Source organism: Hyphopichia burtonii, assembly GCF_001661395.1.
Source record: "Hyphopichia burtonii NRRL Y-1933 unplaced genomic scaffold HYPBUscaffold_2, whole genome shotgun sequence".
Lineage (NCBI taxonomy): Eukaryota > Fungi > Ascomycota > Pichiomycetes > Serinales > Debaryomycetaceae > Hyphopichia > Hyphopichia burtonii.
The window spans coordinates 965296-984418 of record NW_017963729.1 but is presented as its reverse complement, the minus strand read 5'-3'; the positions used below and the strand labels follow the sequence as shown (position 1 = coordinate 984418).

The following is a 19123-nucleotide window of genomic DNA, read 5'->3' as shown; positions in this document are numbered from 1 at the left end:
TCAAAAAGATGAACTTTTCATTTTTCATTTTTCATTTTTTTTTTTAGTCTGAAAATTTTGTGAGTGGAAATGTCGTGCAAGCACCGGCTTTGTTGATTTTTTTTTTTTCTTCTTCTGTTCGCTTTTGGAGGTGTTTTTGTTATGGAAAAAAATGAAAAAATGAAAAGATTAGTATTATCAGAAGGCAAAACATCATTAACGAACCCACATCCATCTAACCTTTGCACCCTATCCGTATACCCATCGGTGAATCATCCACATTTCTTTCTTTAAGTCAGCTACGCCAACGCCCCCTAGTTTAGAGAGAACCATACGTTGATCATGTCACAAGATCAAGCGGTTGAAGACCCTTATATGTATGATGATGACTCCAATAGCATTACACCAGAAGATTGTTGGACTGTTATATCATCATTTTTCCAAGAAAAAGGTTTGGTGTCACAACAACTAGATTCGTTTGATGAATTTATTGAAACAACAATCCAAGAACTTGTTTGGGAAGATTCTCATTTAATTTTAGATCAACCAGCTCAACATACTTCGGAAGATGATCATGAAAATAGACGTTATGAGATTACTTTTGGTAAGATTTATATTTCTAAACCAACCCAAACTGAAGGTGACGGTACTACTCATCCAATGTTCCCTCAAGAAGCCCGATTACGTAATTTGACTTATTCATCACCATTATACGTTGATATGACCAAGAAAGTATTCAAATCAGATGATAATAATAGAAAAGAGAATGAACTAGAGTGGATAGAAGAAAAAGTTCAAGATGAAGAACCTCAAACTAAGGTCTATTTAGGTAAAGTTCCTATTATGTTGAGATCTAAATTTTGTATGTTACGTGATTTAGGAGAACATGAATTTTATGAATTGAAAGAATGCCCTTATGATATGGGTGGTTACTTTGTTATTAACGGTTCTGAAAAAGTTTTAATTGCTCAAGAAAGAAGTGCTGCTAATATTGTTCAAGTTTTCAAAAAAGCTGCTCCTTCTCCAATATCTCATATTGCCGAAATTAGATCTGCTCTTGAAAAAGGTTCTCGTTTAATTTCTTCAATGCAAATCAAATTATATGGTAGAGATGATAAAGGTACTTCTGGTAGAACCATTAAGGCAACTTTACCTTATATTAAAGAAGATATTCCAATCGTTATTGTTTTCAGAGCTTTGGGTGTTGTTCCTGATGGTGATATTTTAGAACACATTTGTTATGATGCTAATGATTGGCAAATGTTAGAAATGCTTAAACCTTGTGTTGAAGAAGGTTTCGTGATTCAAGAACGTGAAGTTGCCCTTGATTTTATTGGTAGAAGAGGTGTCTTGGGTATTAGAAGAGAAAAACGTATTCAATATGCTAAAGATATCTTACAAAAAGAATTATTACCAAATATTACTCAAGAAGAAGGTTTTGAAACAAGAAAAGCTTTCTTTTTAGGTTATATGGTCAATAGATTATTATTATGTGCATTAGAAAGAAAAGAACCTGATGATAGAGATCATTTTGGTAAAAAAAGATTGGATTTAGCCGGTCCTTTATTAGCAAACTTGTTCAGAATTTTATTCAAAAAATTAACTAAGGATATTTATAATTATATGCAAAGATGTGTTGAAAATGATAAAGAATTTAACTTAACTTTAGCTGTTAAATCTCAAACCATTACTGATGGTTTACGTTACTCTTTGGCTACCGGTAACTGGGGTGAACAGAAAAAGGCAATGAGTTCTCGTGCTGGTGTCTCTCAAGTTTTAAATCGTTATACTTATTCATCTACTTTATCCCATTTAAGAAGAACTAATACTCCAATTGGTCGTGATGGTAAAATAGCCAAACCTAGACAATTACATAATACCCATTGGGGTCTTGTTTGTCCTGCTGAAACCCCTGAAGGTCAAGCGTGTGGTTTGGTCAAAAATTTATCTTTGATGACTTGTATTTCTGTGGGTACTCCTTCAGAACCAATTTCATATTTCTTAGAAGAATGGGGTATGGAACCTTTGGAAGACTATGTTCCTTCCAACTCTCCCGATTCCACAAGAGTTTTCGTTAACGGGGTATGGGTTGGTACTCACAGAGAACCTGCACAATTAGTTGATACTATGCGTAATTTAAGAAGAAGAGGTGATATTTCTCCTGAAGTTTCTATTATTAGAGATATTAGAGAAAAAGAATTCAAGATCTTCACTGATGCTGGTCGTGTTTATCGTCCATTATTTATTGTTGATGATGATCCAGATTCAGAAACTAAAGGTGATCTTAAGTTACAAAAGGAACATGTTCACAAATTAATTAATTCTGAATACGATGAATATGATGAAGATTCTGCTGATTCCGCTTACACTTGGTCGTCTTTAGTTAGTGATGGTATTGTTGAATATGTTGATGCAGAAGAAGAAGAAACTATTATGATTGCAATGACTCCAGAAGATTTAGAAGCAAGTAAGACTTCTTTATCAGAAACTCAACAAAAAGAAGTACAATTAGAAGAACAAGAACAAGATCCTGCTAAAAGAATTAAACCTACATTCAGTGGAAGTTTACATACATTTACCCATTGTGAAATTCATCCTTCAATGATATTGGGTGTGGCCGCTTCAATTATTCCTTTCCCTGATCATAACCAATCTCCTCGTAATACTTATCAATCTGCTATGGGTAAGCAAGCTATGGGTGTTTTCTTGACCAATTATGCAGTTAGAATGGATACCATGGCTAATATTTTGTATTATCCTCAAAAACCTTTGGCTACTACAAGAGCAATGGAACATTTGAAATTCCGTGAATTACCAGCCGGTCAGAATGCCATTGTTGCAATTGCATGTTACTCGGGTTATAATCAAGAAGATTCTATGATTATGAATCAATCTTCTATCGATCGTGGTTTATTCAGATCTTTGTTTTTCAGATCATATATGGATTTGGAAAAAAGACAAGGTATGAAAGCTTTAGAAACTTTCGAAAAACCATCAAGATCTGACACTTTGAGATTAAAACATGGTACATATGAAAAATTAGATGACGATGGTTTGATTGCTCCAGGTGTTAGAGTTAGTGGTGAAGATATTATTATTGGTAAGACTACTCCAATTCCTCCAGACACTGAAGAATTAGGTCAAAGAACTCAATATCATACCAAGAGAGATGCTTCCACTCCATTAAGAAGTACTGAATCTGGTATTGTTGATCAAGTATTGTTAACCACTAATGGTGATGGTGCCAAATTTGTTAAAGTTAGAATGAGAACCACCAAAGTTCCACAAATTGGTGATAAATTTGCTTCTAGACATGGTCAAAAGGGTACCATTGGTGTTACTTATAGGCACGAAGATATGCCATTCACAGCTCAAGGTGTTGTTCCAGATTTAATTATCAATCCACATGCTATTCCATCTCGTATGACAGTTGCTCACTTGATTGAATGTTTACTTTCCAAAGTTTCGTCTTTATCAGGTCTTGAAGGTGATGCTTCACCTTTCACTGATGTTACTGCCGAAGCCATTTCTAAATTATTGAGAGAACATGGATATCAATCCAGAGGTTTCGAAGTTATGTATAATGGTCACACTGGTAAGAAGTTAATGGCACAAGTGTTCTTTGGTCCAACGTATTATCAAAGATTAAGACATATGGTCGACGATAAGATTCACGCCAGAGCAAGAGGTCCAGTTCAAGTCTTAACCAGACAACCGGTAGAAGGTAGATCTAGAGATGGTGGTTTACGTTTCGGGGAAATGGAAAGAGATTGTATGATTGCTCACGGGGCAGCAGGTTTCTTGAAGGAAAGATTAATGGAAGCATCAGATGCTTTTAGAGTCCATGTCTGTGGTATTTGTGGTTTAATGTCTGTTATTGCAAATTTGAAAAAGAATCAATTTGAATGTCGTTCTTGTAAAAATAAAACCAATATTTATCAAATACATATTCCTTATGCTGCTAAATTATTATTCCAAGAATTAATGGCCATGAATATATCACCAAGATTATACACTGAAAGATCTGGTGTAAGTATACGTGTTTAGTGACTACCGTTGGCCCTGGGGGTGACATTGAGATAATATTTTGAGAGAACTCAAATTATCCAAATAAAAAAAAAACTTATCTATCTGTATTCTATAATTTTTAATGTTTGTTAATCTTTTTTTTTTCCTTCGTTTCTTGATTCCTTCAAACAAGAAGAGTCAAAAGTATCTAAAAACCTATATATATATATATATACATATCTTTTGTAATAAAACAATTTTGCAATACTTATGCTTCAAACTGTTACAATCGATTGAAAGTTTAACGAATTAACCTAATTTAATTTATTTACAAAGATTATTTAATTATATACATAAGATATTTTAGTTTTTAACAAATTTTTCACGAAGACCGTTAAGTTGGGCTTCTTGCTCGTTAAGTTTAGCTAATTTCCTCTTCATATCCGGTACTTCATCTGCAAATGCAATTAAATTCTGTTTATATGGATGATCATCACCGTCATAGACCTTCAAACGGTCCAATCTAGCAAGCCTTAACTTATTCTTTGGAATCATCCCTTTGACAGCCTTCTTCAAGACTTCTCCAAATCCTTTGTTTGAAATCATGGTTTCCATAGGAACTAATTTTAAAGACCCTGGACGTCCGGTGTGAGACCAATAAGTCTTTTCTTTCATTTTATTACCACTGACCTTCAAATGCGAGCAGTTAGTCACAACCACGTAATCACCGTGATCGTTATTATGGGAATATGTTGGTTTATGTTTTCCTTGCAAGGTAGTAGCTATACTAGAAGCCAAACGACCTAAAGTTCTTTGGTCTGCAGCAACATCAACGTGGTGCCACACCCTTGTCATGGCCACCACCGAATTTCCTATTCTCTGGGACATGGTCTATCACTTATGCTTAATTTAAATCAAAATAGCCTGTTTCTTTGATCAAAATTAAAGCCAAAAGTGAAAAAAAACTGAAGAACGATGTGAAAAATTGAGATAATGTCGCACAATGTCGCAAAAATCTACAATGTCGCGTTTTTCCCATTTTTTCTAAATTTTTTTTTTTTCGTTCGCATGGAAAATGAACTGTTGATAATTTTGAAAAGTTCCAACTCCATGAAAGCACGGCGATCTTTATATATACATACACTTTATTAGCTGGGGGTAATCCATACTGTTTTTGCAAGCTTCGTATTAATACTTATTTGGGGAGAGTGTTAAGTTCAAATTTTTTCATTGAAAAGACTGCTCGTTTTGACTTTAGTCCATCATTTATCATCAACGAGATAACACACAAGTTTGGTATTTTAGAAACCATCAGAACAATTCACACACATAACAATCATAACTAGAGTTCAAGAATCATGTTTTTCTTGAAAGATTTAGCGTTAAATCTAACTTTGCATCCATCGTATTTTGGTCCACAGATGAATCAATATTTAAGAGATAAATTACTTAGTGATGTGGAGGGAACATGTACAGGTCAATTTGGATATATAGTATGTGTTTTAGATTGCATGAATATTGACGTGGGTAAAGGTCGAATCATTCCAGGTTCCGGTATGGCTGAATTCGAAGTAAAATATAGAGCAGTGGTTTGGAAACCGTTTAAAGGTGAAGTTGTCGATGCAGTTGTTACAACAGTCAATAAAATGGGATTTTTCGCTGACGTAGGTCCCTTATCGGTATTTGTAAGTACTCATTTGATTCCTTCCGATATGAGATTCAACCCATCTGCTAACCCCCCGGCTTATGTGAGTGCAGAAGAAAATATAGAAAAGGGATCCAGAGTTAGATTGAAGATAGTAGGTACAAGAACCGATGTTAACGAAATTTATGCCATTGGTAGTATCAAAGAAGATTATTTAGGCCCAAGTCCTATGTAAATAATCATAATAAAACAAAACTATGTACTATATATATTTTCCAGATCAAAAAACTTTCAGTAAAAAATCAATACATTAATTTTCGAATCATAATAATGCTATTTTACATTGTATATATACAAGAGAACTTCTCATTAGTCGAGATCTATAATCTCATCTTGATCAATTAATTTAGGATCAAACTTGAGCTTATAATTACTGATCTTACGTGCTAGAGTTTTATCGAGAGTCTGGCCACCACCAAAAGAGCTTGTATTAGCATCGCTGCTTCTTCTTCTTTCTTGGTTTCCGTTAGGTGCTCGAGCAGGTACCTCACTCTCTTGGTCATTTGAATTTTCATTGTTAGCCACAGTCGAGTCATTTCTAACGCTGGCCGTACTCGAATTAGCCCCGGATCTGTTATCATCACTGTTCATACGCTTGTTCCACACTTTGTCAATCTTATCCGGGTTTGACAATGATCGCTTCTTAGAATTCGGTGTTTCCAATGTCATTGAACTTACTTTGAAATTTAATGGTGACACTGATGTTGCCTGGACTTTAGATTGGTCACACGAGTTCACAAGATTATCATAAACCTCAATATTCAACATGCCCTTAATCTTACTAGATGCTTTTTGCTTGTTAATCGCATTATGCATGAGATCAAAAGCAGACTGTGAATAACGTGCTTCATTCTCGGAAATCTTTGAGCGATCTTCTGATGCAGTTGGCTTGTTCGGGGTTTTCATAACAGATGGCTCAGAGAGAGGTACATCGTTTGACTGTGTTCGTTTTTCTGGTGCCGTCATCCTTTCATTATTACTTGGAGATCCCGCTTCTGTAACAACCGAAGGAGCTGAATTATCTTTATTTGTAGTTACATACGAAATTGGAGTCGCAGTAATTTGATCTGCTCCCAGAGAGACAGTAGTGCTATCTGCTATCGATGGAGAGCCAGCTTGACTTACGATGGTTTCACTTGATCTGTTTCTTCCAAAAGCATTTTCTCTCATCCTGTTATAATCCTCTTTTTGCCTAGAAAGTAACTCTTTCCGGCGCTCTTGTTCTCGTAAATGTGGGGCAAAAATCTGAAGCCCTCTGTTTTCAGGTATTTTATCATTTTTGCTATTTAGCGAAGCTGCCGAATCAGTGGAGACGGGCATTGGCCTATTCTGGCTATTGGTCAGAGCCGGTACTATTTGAGGTGAAGACAGGCTCGATACATTTTCCAATGGTGGCCGATCAAGAGCAGTAGGTCTAGATTGCCCTTCTTCAGCAGTTCTATTTGGGTCTTGGAGCGTATGAGAGCCACTATTTATTGCTCCATTATCAGTATTAACGGAAGCTTCCTCCGAGCGAATCGTCTCATGATTAGACAACAGACTACCATTAAGAGACTGTTTTTGGATTGGTTGGTGCTCTACCGGAGAGTCTTGACCATTATAACTTACTGAATTTGAAGATGCAGTTGTGCTTGCAGTTGGCGTTTGGGGATTTTGGGTTTGGGAATGTTGGCTTTGCGCAAGTAAAGATGATTCATTCAAGGTATTTGTCCGATTTTTTGCTTGAACTGATACAGGTTCCATCACTTTGAATAACCAGGTATCTCTATATATTGGAACAAGTGGCACGTTTAGAGATGACAATTGTGCACGTACGGAAATCAAACGTTGTACTACTTGTTGTAAAGCTGTATGATAGTTTTTCCGAGTCGTATCATCCTGAGGTACCCATCCTTTGTATTTGTTAATCCATTCAATAGACCCAAGCTCGATATTTTTCCAATTCTCAATTAAAGCTTTTGGCCCAAAAGATCTTGAAGCAATGTTATTTGGAAAAAGATTAGGTGAGACATTATTGTTTGATGCCAACAGCGCCTGTTGAGGGTGTGACATCACCTGTTCCATTCTGCTTATTTGTTCGAAGGTCAGTTGTAATCTAGCTTTTTCATTTAGCATTCTCTGGTGATCTGCTTCCAGTCGCACTAATAACCTATTATATTCCGTTTGATACGCTTGATCATAGGTTGTTGGAGACCGCATAGCAGGGGCAGGATTGTTTTGCGGCAAAGAACCTTTCCTAGCTTCGAGTTGAGCCTTGAAAAATGCCATTCTTTGTCTCGTGCTTTCTAATTCCAGAGCATATTTGCTGACTGTATTTGACAATTGAGCAGCTCGTTCCTCGAGCTTGCGAAAATCTTCGAATTCTCTTAGATTGTTCGATACAGCTTGAGCCTGACCATAAGGAAAGTCTGAATACTGATTATTTCCATATGTCCTTATTGGGTTTGGAAATTGATTCGAATCCGATGGCAGCATTGCAGGTGATGAAGTTGTATGAACTGGCACTGGGTGACTGTTACCAACATTATTAAAAGAGCTTGAATTAACCGCATTGATATTCGTACTCTGGTGATGAACATTAGTATTGGAAAAGGTTTGATTATTTGAATTTGATGTTTCCTTACTTGAAGGCTGCGAAGAGCCATAACCAGTTAAAGTACTTTTTTCAATCACATTTTGAACTCCCCTCTGTTTATGCTGGTTTTGCGGTGTTGTATTAGATCTTTGCACCAATAGATCCTGATGTGGATTAGCTTCGCGAAAGTTACTTACTGATTGTGACCTTGGAATTGTTGGCTGGGGCTCAACCATTGGTATTTGGTTTTGTTGTAATGAACTGGCACCATTATGACCATCTGATCTTCTTAAAGTTTCCCTTGAGCTTTCATGAATTCTCAGTGGTATTTCTTCAGGAGAATTTGAAGCCACAGATCTCTCAGATTGCATTGTTGAATCGGCCTGCTGGTTTGATGAAACACTTGCAATGGTGTTTTCTGATGCTTTGTAGGGCTCTGAAGGGTTACTATTGTTTGCTGCATATGGCCCACTCGTATTTCGCTGATTCAATGGTACGTTTGAAATTGTATGATCACTCGAAATAGTTTGGTCTGATGTTGTACTCGTGATTGTTTGATCTGATTGTGCACTAGCGATTGTCGGATATGAGGATACACTGGCAATTGTTTGGGAAGATAGTTCAGTCGACATTGGCCTGGTCGAGCTGGTTCGAGTAGAAGGGGGCCGAGTTCTATCTGCCAGATGGAGTGCAGCTAGTGGAATATTGTCGTTTGATTCTGCTTGGCTTTCATTTTCTGTCCCATCCTGTGCCATATCCTGTGCCATATCCTGTAGTATTGCTGAGTCCGAAAATGGGATAGGAAGAGCTTGGGTTTCATTATTAGAAATAGGATTTGACGCATGAGTCGATGTGGGAGCTTCATCATGTATAGAATTAGTTCCGTCTTGATCCAAATTTGGACCGGAATCCATCATTTGGTCAATGTGAGAAGTCAGAGGAACAGTTTGACGAGGGGTGGTATCATTCAGACCAGTTACTATTCCTGCAGCAGCAGGGGCATCTAATTGGTTAGGCTCAGCAACTGGTGGAATAAAATTATTAATGGTCTGGGGAGCGGCCATAGCATCCCTATCATCATCATCATCATCATCTGTTTCCAGCAATAGTTCGATAACTATTGGGGAAGGGGGAGATAGTTGTTTTTTTTGCTCATTGCTCACGGATTCAACATTGTTAGGTGAGGCAGCTTTATTTTCATTCGAGCTTTTATGTTGGGTATCTTCATCTCCTTCATGAATTGCTTCCCAGGAGCCATCAGGTTTCAAATCAACTTGTTCCACATCCTCGGAAGTTTTTTGTAAAATTTCCATTAGATAATCACTAATGGCTAAATCTTTTAGGTGTAATGGACGCGAGCATATAATACATTTCCACGAGGGAATGGTTGCTTGAAGTTGCAAGTAGGAAAGACAATCAAAACATTGCAAATGTTGACAAAATATACCTTTGGACGGAAAATTTGGTCTCTTATATATAAGAGGGCATTTCAAGGGCAATGAAGAATGAGCTATGACCAAATCATCACCATCGGCATCCTGGTAACTTTTCTTGATTTCTGACACCGTACTACTTTTGTGGATATGTGGATGTTTAAGGACAGTCTGTAATATGTCTTCGGGTTTTCTTGTTTCAACGATATAGAGATACGTTAGAAAACCTTCGGTTGCACCATTGTAAAGCATGGATATATTGTTAGTTTTAGATCCAGAGTGAATGAGAGGCGTTAAATCGGCTGGAGAATCGGTACCCACTGTGTTTTTGAACCCCTTTACACTATTTTTAATGACGTTCCCATTACAGCGTATTTCAAGCTGAGGAGGCCACTGAACATCAATATCGGAATTGCTCTGTGTAGTCATACCGGAAAAGAAGTAAAGTTTCATCGATGGTTTTGATCTTAGAATCGCCTGTTCTTCACTGGTAAGTACAAAGGAGGATTCGAATGTGCTTCTTTGAGATTTTGGCACGCATGGGTTAACGTAATTTGGGTCTATTCGAATTAATCTTTTCTGGGTGTAAAATGGGCTTGGCTTGAATAGTAATACAGGACCTGTAAACTTGGAAGAAGATGCTTTCTTAGGCTTTTCAGTTGGCTGTGATTGTGATTGGGTATTACGATGACTAGTAGGTGGATTATTCGAATATTGATTGGGAATATTTGTATAGTTAAATGCGCCAGTTTTTAAGGCTTGAGTTAGTTGATTATAATCTGGAATGTCTACCCCATTGACTACCTTCAAGGCCATGGTCCGCATGGCCAATAACCGAACACCATCTCCATATTCTTTCCCGCCATCAAAGTGAGTGTTAAGTCTCCCCATCAAGTCGGATTTATTGCCTCGCAAGGTTAGACCAAGCGCTTTAGCCATTTTCTTCAATTCTGTTAATTTCATTTGGGAGAACAAGTTCTTGGTATCATCGAACTCAGCATCTGACAACGCTAGTTGCCGGATCGCTGGTGTACTCATCTTACTCCAATATCAATACGTGATGTGCAATAGAGAAAGAATTTGGACTGATGACAATATATTCATATAAAAGCTTGAAAATTAAAAGGCGTACTCAAATAGAACCACTGCCCTTGATGATCTAGTGAAATGTGACGTTAGTAAAATACCTATTCAATGAAGTTATTCACGTCTGTTTGCCAACCACTTAATGTTTCAGATTTTATTTTTTTTTTTTTCCTCTTTCCTTGTCTTCTGTTGTTTTTTTTTTTTTTTTTTTTCTTTTTTTTTTTTTTTTTTTTTCTATTCTTCTAGATAAAAGAGCTGCAAACTTAAGATTCCCAAGGAAATACACATCAAGAAACATGAAATATCACTTTGCTGTGGGTCCTCCAGGTTAGTTCAGCTGTAGGGTTTATCTTCACTTATTTTTAGGAGGTTCGAAAGCAATATTTTCGTTACAACCGTCTAACTAGTTTGGTTCACTGGAAACAGCGTACGGTTAGTGGTTTACCATTTTCATGAATTTAGAATGTGTTAAGCCAGCAGGGTATTTCGGGGATCTATGTAAGGTGGAAAACTCTGTAAGCGGAGGCACTACGAAAATGAAGATAATACTTTAGATAATAAGTTTATAATTAATATATATATATACATTCTTACATTCTATCAACAGGGGTCAAACCTAACAAGACCATACCGTTATATAAGACTTGTCTAGCGGAAGCGTATAAAGCTAATCTAGCGGTAGCCAATTCTTCAGTTTGACCGGCAACCCATAAGATATCGTAACATTGAGAGACAATATGGGTCAAACTGAATAAGTAGGTGACGATAGTTGATGGTTCGTGATTTTTCAAGGCTTTCTTGATGGTATCTGGGTATTGGGCCAAGGTCCTAATCAAGTTTTCAGCACATGGTTCGACCAATAAGTCGTAGTTCGCATCAGCTAATTTAGATTCATCGATGTTAGATTTTCTTTGAACTGATCTCAAACGGGAGTGAGCGTATTGTAAGTAAGGACCAGTGTCACCTTCAAAAGAGGTCATTCTATCCCATTTAAATTCGTAGTTATTAATACGTTTAGATTGCATGTCTTGAATCATAACAGCAGAAATACCGATTAAGTCAGCAATCTTATCAGGGTTTTCAATTTGTTTATATTTATCTTCATTCTTTTTCATGACTTCATGCATTTTTTCTTTAGTTTCTTCCAAGATGTTATCTAAAAAGACAACGGTACCTTTTCTAGTGGACATACCTTGAACCATACCAAAATTAACATGTTCTAAATTCTTAGCCCATGGGAAATTCATTTGTTTTAAAATTTCAAAAAATTGAGCAACATGTAAATCTTGTTGAGAGGCGATGACATAAATCATTTTATCAAATTTATATTGATCATAACGTTTAATAGCTTCACCAACATCTCTAGTCAAGTATAATGAGGTACCATCTGATTTTTCAACTAAACATTTACCTAATTTTTTATTGAATTTAGTCAAGTCAATTAATTTGGCCCCTCTATCTTCATGAATTAAACCTTTATCAGCAAAGATTTGAGTAGCATTTTGCATACTTTCACGAGAAACTTGAGATTCACCAGAGTAAACATCGTATTTAATATTAAGACGACCATAAGTATCAACATATTTTTCAATGGATAATTCTCTGAATCTTTTCCAGATAGCTAAAGCTTCTTCATCACCATTTTCCATTTTTTTAAAATAGTCTCTAGCTTTAGCATTGGTACCATCTTCTTTATCTTCACCTTCTTCGGTGATATCTTTATTAATTTTGACATAAACATCAAATAAATGATTAATTGGATCTTTAGCTAATAATTCTTCACTACCGTATTTAGAGAAACCAATTGCTAAAATACCAAATTGTTTACCCCAATCACCCAAATAATTGATTCTGGTAACATCCCAACCAGCTTTTTCATATAAGTTAGATAAAAACCCACCAATAATGGTTGATCTTAAATGACCAGCATGGAAAGGCTTAGCAATGTTTGGAGACGAAAATTCAACAATGATTTTCTTACCAACGCCTAAAGGTAAAGCACCATATTCAGTAGTTCTCAATAAAGTATCTCTAATAACAGTATTATATAAAAGAGATTTATTGAAGTAAAATTGCAAAAATTGACCTTCAGGTCTAACTTCTGATAAAAATTTACCCTTGTTGAAATTTTCAGACCACTCAATAGCTTTAGCTTTTAAATCGATACCTTTCAATCTCAATCTTGGTAATGGAACAAGTAAATCCCCTTTATCTAAAGTTGCAGGAATGTTTAAAGCATCAAAAATGATGGCCTTATCAACACCACTAACTGCATGCAATTCAGTGGTAATATAGTTTCTCAAAACATCCAAGATGTTAAAGTCTGGATTGGAATCTTTAATAGTTTCTGGTTGTTCCAAACCTAATTTTGATAATCCTTCAGCTATGGATTGGACTGAAGGAGTAGAATGGATGGCAGCAGCTGACATTCTGAACAACGACGAGTGATCTAGTAAGTGACGACGATACAAGACGGGGCGAGCACACAACAATGAAGTTCTTAAACTATAGTAAGCCTGGTGTCTTATATAGTTCATCAACGAATCTTCAAGATGAGATAGCAGATTTTTCTAATGATACCTGAAAAAAAAAAAAAAAAAAAAAAAAATTTTCGCTCTCAAAATGAATGAACAAAACTAAAAGCAGGTGCTATGCTCAGTTCGTAGTTGAGTCATAATTTTTGCAACTGGGCCCTTAGCGGGTGGGATTGTTTTTACTTTGACCGGTTTTTGCTCTGGATTTAATTGCAATGTAGTCCGTGTATAGCATCTATAAGTAGTCAAACGCAAGATGGTATTTGGTAAAAGAGTGCACTTTACAAAAACCCATCACGATAAAAAACCAATTGAAGGGAGGTTTTCAGTGAAGATAAAGTATAGGATCAATTGCGGTCAAGGATCGAAAGAAGGATCAATTAGTGAATATGCTGGAGAATATCAGTCGACTTACCGAGATGGGGTTCAGCCCCGAGCAAGCACAAGAAGCACTCGATATTACTAAAGGGGACGTATCAAGAGCAATCGGGTACTTATTTGGAGATCCCATTGAGACAGAAGCACCGGAAACCACTCAGGAGGGAAAGCAATTGGTGAACTCACCAACTGACGAAGAAGGAGATGAGAAAGCCGATGACTATATGGGGGACACGGTCAATGTTAAGAATGCACAGGATATTCCCCAGTTTAATGAATATAGACAAGTACCGGTGGAAGAATATGGAAGTTACCAATATATCGAGGATGACTCCATACCAGCGCTTAACCCGCAAGTGGAAGAAGCCAATATGTTGGAGGAACGGTTGTATGAGCAAACCAAGGACGAAGGGGTCCCTACTGCGATAGTGTTGAGTAAGAAGAAATACTTGGAGAATTATTTGATCCCGGTTTTGGTAATATTGGGACAAAGTCAAAAGTTCTATTCGTTGATTATGATTGATTTGGAAGAGAAACACGATGAAGAAGATAAAGAGAATGGTGGCGATATTGAACAAGCGTATAATTTTTTGAAAGAGGTTCAATATTTACTTTACGTTATAAATCATCGAGATGGGAAACGTCAGTATATTAATTTTGATGAATTGATTAAGAACGTACCTAAAGATTTCAAGCAAAAGCTTACTGAGGTTGAAACTGTTGATGAAGTGGTATTGAGAATATACGAAACACTTAATTATAATTATAATTTAGTTGTTGGTAAAGACTCTCCAAATTATAATAAGATTGAAGAATTATTACAGTCGATGGTTGAGAGTATTGCTGATAATGTCAAGAGTGGATTATACTTAGTTGAAATTGATAATGATTCCAGATCATCAACGCTATATGGAACTTTGAATCAGTTATTTTGGGAAGCTAATTTTAAAAAATTAGGGTATATGCAATACGAAAGAGTCAGTCCAGTGGTTAGTTTCCATTTAGTTGGAGATGGGGATGACGACGATATTAATATGGCTGATGAATTACCAAGCCAACCAATTCACTTGGATGAATGGTTTTACCCGCAGATATATCTGAGCCAATGTATATCAAGTGTAATGGATTTACGAGCAGAAGAAGTTAAGCATGAAGAAGCACGTAAAAACCTGACTAGAGAGATTTTGCAAATGAACTTCTTCGAAGGGAAGAAGATCGATCAGGTTTTGAAACAATCGTTAAATTATCTAGCAAAACTGGTGAATGAAGATATATATCAAGATTTAGAGAACTTACGGGTTAATATGGAAGATGAACGGGCTAAAAATGGGGCTAAACAAGAAGAATCTCGAGAATTGATGAATAAAACAGACATTAGAAATTACCAAAATATAGTTGACCATTATAATCAACTGGGAAACCCTCCATTAGCCAAATACGAGCTAAAGGGAGTTATTCTAGATGATTCTCGTTATTTCTTCAAACAACAAGATGCTTGGTTTTATTATGAAGCGTATAGTAAGCAGTTTCTGAACAATAATAAGGTTACTGACTATAACATTGTGCAAATGGAAGATTTTGAAAAAATTCAACGAGTAGTCTACAACCACACCACTTCCTCAATTAACGGATTGACCTTAATCTACGTCGAAGACTCTAATGCCGATTCCAGTTTACCCCAAGTCAACTACTTGCAGACCCGATTCGAAAACGAAGAACACAAGTTCTTGCAAAAATATAAAGAGTATCAAGAATGCAAAAGCCCGCCAATCGAAGAATCATCTGATCTTCCATCCAACCAATTAGTAGATTTATAATCATTGCAAATACACGATATACATGCCCATACAGTTTCCCCGTGTGTACGGGTGTCTGCCCCGTGAGACAAAACGCACATGCTGCTAAACCAAAAGGCGGATCTCCCATACGGTTTACAAGAGGAATAGCATACTAGCCCGGACTGACAGTTGGGTGAACTAAATTGCAATGACAATACTATGATCTAAAGCACAGAACAAGATGGATAAAATAATCGCGAAAAAGAAGCCTTCCTCCCGCTTGAAGACCGATTATACCCCCATAGGGGTGGGTTCAACAAAAGCCCATTTGCAAGCCAATCGGAAAGTTGGGTATAAATACGAAGCAAACAAATATCACGGGCCATTGATATATACGGGATATGTGGTTCTGGATTCACGTTGGGTAATTTAGAGAAAATCGATGTACGGCACCTTAAACCAGTGCTGTTTGTAGATAAATTAACGCTCAATCTGAAATAGCGTTTTAGACGAAGCATCGCCCAAGAATTGCAAGAAGGCGGTCTAAGCAAGTTAGCGCGTTGGAGTTTTCCATCATCAACGCGTTGGAGTTGAGAAAAATGATAGTTCCATTCGGTTACAAATCTAAATTAGGTTTTGTTGTTGGCCTACCCTTTCGTATTCTGATAGTTTATTGGAGTTTTCTTTGATCTTGTTGTGTTTTGCAGGTATTGTACTGTGAATTGTACTCTAGATTGTACTTTAAATTGTAAATTGTATTGTAAAGTTAATTGTAAATTGGTAAAGTTTTTCTTTTCATTATTATTTTTTTTTTTTTTTTGTCAATACTTATAAATAGAAAAGTCTTCTTTCGCTTTTCTTTTTGGAGGTTTGTTTTATAAATACCAAACCAAATCATCAACCTATCCATCCTTGGGAGCTACTTATCAACCAATAATGAAACCGCTACGGTGCTTTAGGATTCGCAAAGTGAACCTTTTAGTAATCATCCTAACGTTACTAGGACTAATAATATATTCATTGAACTACCATTTCCAAGTATCGATAGATAAGTCATTACTAACGTCAAGTTCTAAAGACTTAACCAGGTTATTCCCCGACCATTTGGAAAATCCTTCGGTAGAAGAGATTCTTGCGGTTAATGCAACCATCACCTCCATTGAGATAAGAAGATGTTTGAAATATTTCACTTGTAATTCCATTCCGGAACCAACTGCTAAGAAATCAATTCTTGAATATAAGACTCCGTTGAATCTTTATTCGAGTTCTTGGTTTGATTATCATATTTATATGGTTTATGAAAGAACTGATGATCTTGAAAATGTATTAACTGATATCCAAATATTACCAAATGGTAAAGATCCAATAACCCCAGCCAATCAACCGGGCAAATGGATTTCTAATAAGTTCAATTCTAACATTAATATTTGGTTATATTACTCTCCAAATACCCATCAAACAAGAATGATTAGGGATATTGATGTTCTTTTCGGTCATAATGATCTTTCGGATGATCGTCCATATTGGAAATACCAGCCAAATCCAATTCTGCTCCCCTTTACTCTGTCAATACCTCCTCATTTATCTTTATTGAAATTTAGTCAAGATGATTTGAAGGAGGTCGATAGTAAATTTAATGATTTGAAAGCGAAAAATATCATTTTGAGCAATCATGAAAATTATAAAATTATGCAAATTAGTGATTTACATTTTGGCCAGAATTTAGGATTGTGTCTTGATGGTGATAATTCTAATTGTAAATCTGATTATAAAACAGTTAAATTCATGGAACTGGCTATAAAAGCCGATAAACCAGATTTGGTGGTTATCACTGGAGATTTAATTGATTTCAGAAGATTGAAAAATTTTAAATCAGTTATTTTGAAGGCACTTTCTCCAATATTGAAAAATCGTATTCCCTTTGTTTTCACTTTTGGTGAATCGGATTATAATATCGATAATGATATTACTAAAAAAAGATTTTTAAAGTTCATCAGTTCTTTACCTCTTTGTTATAATAAACCTGAACCTGAAGATAATTCTTTACACGGATTATCAAATTATAATTTAAACGTTTATTATGTTGAAAATAATGATATTGATATAAACAATCTTGCTTTAAATAAACCAAATGCTCATATTGCAATTTTAGATTCGGAAAATAAAAAAATTGATTCTTCTCAAATTAATTATTTATACCGTCTTAATGGTGATTTTGATGCTACTTCTAAGATTTTTAAATTACTTTTTTTCCATTATCCTTTACCCAATTTCCGTCCTCAAGGTAAATTTAAACTAATTGGTGGTTATAATATGAAAAGTAATTTGAATTCGGCTTCAAATCCAAAATTTAAAAATGATATTATAAATATGGGTTATCATGTCGTTTCCGTTGGTCATGAACATGAAAATGATGCTTGTCTATTAAGTTACTTGGATAATGATGATTCTAAACTGATTTGGCTTTGCTACAATAGTATCACTGGTGATTCCGGCCAAACTGATTTAAATAATGATTACCAAAGAAAACTTAGAATGTTTAGTATGGATCTTGCTGATAATTCCGAAAATAAAAGATTATTAAGTTGGAAAGTTGGCGAATCTGACGCAGGGGCCATCGATTATCAAAAAATTTTTTCCTTCTAAACCTTGTATTATCTACTCGTTGTACTATCTGTTATTTGTTATGTCTTTACTTCTTTATGTATTAATTCTATTTATTATGTTGCAGCCATTGCTTGTAGAAAAAAAAAACGAGATGAACGGGTCAATTTTGCACAAAAATAAAGAAAAAAAAAAATTGCCATAGAAAAAAAGCATCGCATCTCAAATAATTACTACTTATCATCTTATTCATCTTATTAACTTGATTTATTTACTCTTTTGTTAACTTTAAAATGGGTAAAGCTAAAAAGACCAAGAAGTTCGCTTTGAAGAAAAGAACCCTCAATACCAAGGATCCCCGTATAGGACAAAATAAACCAGCTAATAACCAAACCAATAATAAACCTAAAGATCCAGAATTAACTAAATCAGTTCCACAAGTATCTTCAGCACTTTTCTTTCAATATAACTCAGCCATCAAGCCACCTTATCAAGTTTTATTAGATACTAATTTTTTCAACTTTTCAATTCAAAAAAAAATTGATATTTACCGTGGATTAATGGATTGTCTTTATGCAAAATGTGTACCAATAGTCACTGACTGTGTAATGGCAGAATTAGAAAAATTAGGCCCCAAGTTTAGAATTGCTCTTCGATTAGCCAAGGATCCAAGAATTAAAAGAATCAGTTGTTCTCATCTGGGAACTTATGCTGATGATTGTCTTGTTAATAGAGTCATCCAACATAAATGTTATATTGTAGCTTCTAATGATGCTGATTTAAAAAGAAGAATAAGAAAAGTCCCCGGTATTCCCATCATGAGTGTTGGGGGTCATGGTTATGTTATTGAAAGGTTACCTGATGTCTTTTGATTTTAATGGTTTGTGTGCCAGTGTATATTATATTCTCTTGATGAGTATTCAATTAATGAAAATTGCATAAGTACTGATTATTGTAGTCTTAATGTAATCTAATTATAAGCTAATTATAAGCTGTTTTAGAAAATCGCAACTCAACCAGTCAAATTTTTTCCCTCATTTCTT

General features: G+C 35.6%; 8 protein-coding genes across 8 annotated transcripts; 5 read left to right on the top strand and 3 right to left on the bottom strand.

Moving 5' to 3' along the window:
- The first annotated feature begins 250 nt into the window (after nucleotides 1-250).
- On the top strand, nucleotides 251-4211 carry HYPBUDRAFT_152096 (DNA-directed RNA polymerase II subunit RPB2). The gene has a single exon (XM_020220839.1). The coding sequence runs from the start codon at nucleotides 322-324 to the stop codon at nucleotides 4024-4026; it is 3705 nt and encodes a 1234-aa protein (XP_020077837.1). The 5' UTR covers nucleotides 251-321; the 3' UTR covers nucleotides 4027-4211.
- Nucleotides 4212-4290: 79 nt separating this feature from the next.
- On the bottom strand, nucleotides 4291-4911 carry HYPBUDRAFT_152095 (mitochondrial 54S ribosomal protein uL13m). Its single transcript, XM_020220838.1, has one exon. The coding sequence runs from the start codon at nucleotides 4873-4875 to the stop codon at nucleotides 4351-4353; it is 525 nt and encodes a 174-aa protein (XP_020077836.1). The 5' UTR covers nucleotides 4876-4911; the 3' UTR covers nucleotides 4291-4350.
- A 232-nt stretch (nucleotides 4912-5143) lies between these two features.
- RPB7 (DNA-directed RNA polymerase II subunit) lies at nucleotides 5144-5952 on the top strand. The gene has a single exon (XM_020220837.1). The coding sequence runs from the start codon at nucleotides 5346-5348 to the stop codon at nucleotides 5865-5867; it is 522 nt and encodes a 173-aa protein (XP_020077835.1). The 5' UTR covers nucleotides 5144-5345; the 3' UTR covers nucleotides 5868-5952.
- A 3502-nt stretch (nucleotides 5953-9454) lies between these two features.
- SIZ1 (SUMO ligase) lies at nucleotides 9455-10516 on the bottom strand (the record flags this gene model as incomplete). Its single annotated transcript, XM_020218416.1, has 1 exon — nucleotides 9455-10516. A coding segment is annotated over one exon (1062 nt), but the record flags the coding sequence as incomplete, so codon positions are not given.
- An 860-nt stretch (nucleotides 10517-11376) lies between these two features.
- On the bottom strand, nucleotides 11377-13215 carry HYPBUDRAFT_4841 (arginine--tRNA ligase; the record flags this gene model as incomplete). Its single annotated transcript, XM_020223463.1, has 1 exon — nucleotides 11377-13215. The coding sequence occupies one exon, from the start codon at nucleotides 13213-13215 to the stop codon at nucleotides 11377-11379; it is 1839 nt and encodes a 612-aa protein (XP_020077833.1).
- A 488-nt stretch (nucleotides 13216-13703) lies between these two features.
- Nucleotides 13704-15515, top strand: HYPBUDRAFT_104941 (uncharacterized protein; the record flags this gene model as incomplete). Its single annotated transcript, XM_020218382.1, has 1 exon — nucleotides 13704-15515. A coding segment is annotated over one exon (1812 nt), but the record flags the coding sequence as incomplete, so codon positions are not given.
- Nucleotides 15516-16327: 812 nt separating this feature from the next.
- HYPBUDRAFT_120432 (uncharacterized protein) lies at nucleotides 16328-18205 on the top strand. Its single transcript, XM_020219241.1, has one exon. It carries the CDS (start codon nucleotides 16413-16415, stop codon nucleotides 18120-18122), a length of 1710 nt encoding a protein of 569 aa, XP_020077831.1. The 5' UTR covers nucleotides 16328-16412; the 3' UTR covers nucleotides 18123-18205.
- A 151-nt stretch (nucleotides 18206-18356) lies between these two features.
- HYPBUDRAFT_152090 (rRNA-processing protein) lies at nucleotides 18357-19019 on the top strand. The gene has a single exon (XM_020220836.1). It carries the CDS (start codon nucleotides 18374-18376, stop codon nucleotides 18950-18952), a length of 579 nt encoding a protein of 192 aa, XP_020077830.1. The 5' UTR covers nucleotides 18357-18373; the 3' UTR covers nucleotides 18953-19019.
- The last annotated feature ends 104 nt before the right edge of the window (nucleotides 19020-19123 follow it).

Excerpts from the sequence above, each read along its gene's own strand:
- HYPBUDRAFT_152090 (XM_020220836.1), top strand. The coding sequence starts at position 18,374 with ATGGGTAAAGCTAAAAAGACCAAGAAGTTCGCTTTGAAGAAAAGAACC.
- RPB7 (XM_020220837.1), top strand. The coding sequence starts at position 5,346 with ATGTTTTTCTTGAAAGATTTAGCGTTAAATCTAACTTTGCATCCATCG.
- HYPBUDRAFT_152096 (XM_020220839.1), top strand. The coding sequence starts at position 322 with ATGTCACAAGATCAAGCGGTTGAAGACCCTTATATGTATGATGATGAC.
- HYPBUDRAFT_120432 (XM_020219241.1), top strand. The coding sequence starts at position 16,413 with ATGAAACCGCTACGGTGCTTTAGGATTCGCAAAGTGAACCTTTTAGTA.
- HYPBUDRAFT_152095 (XM_020220838.1), bottom strand. The coding sequence starts at position 4,875 with ATGTCCCAGAGAATAGGAAATTCGGTGGTGGCCATGACAAGGGTGTGG.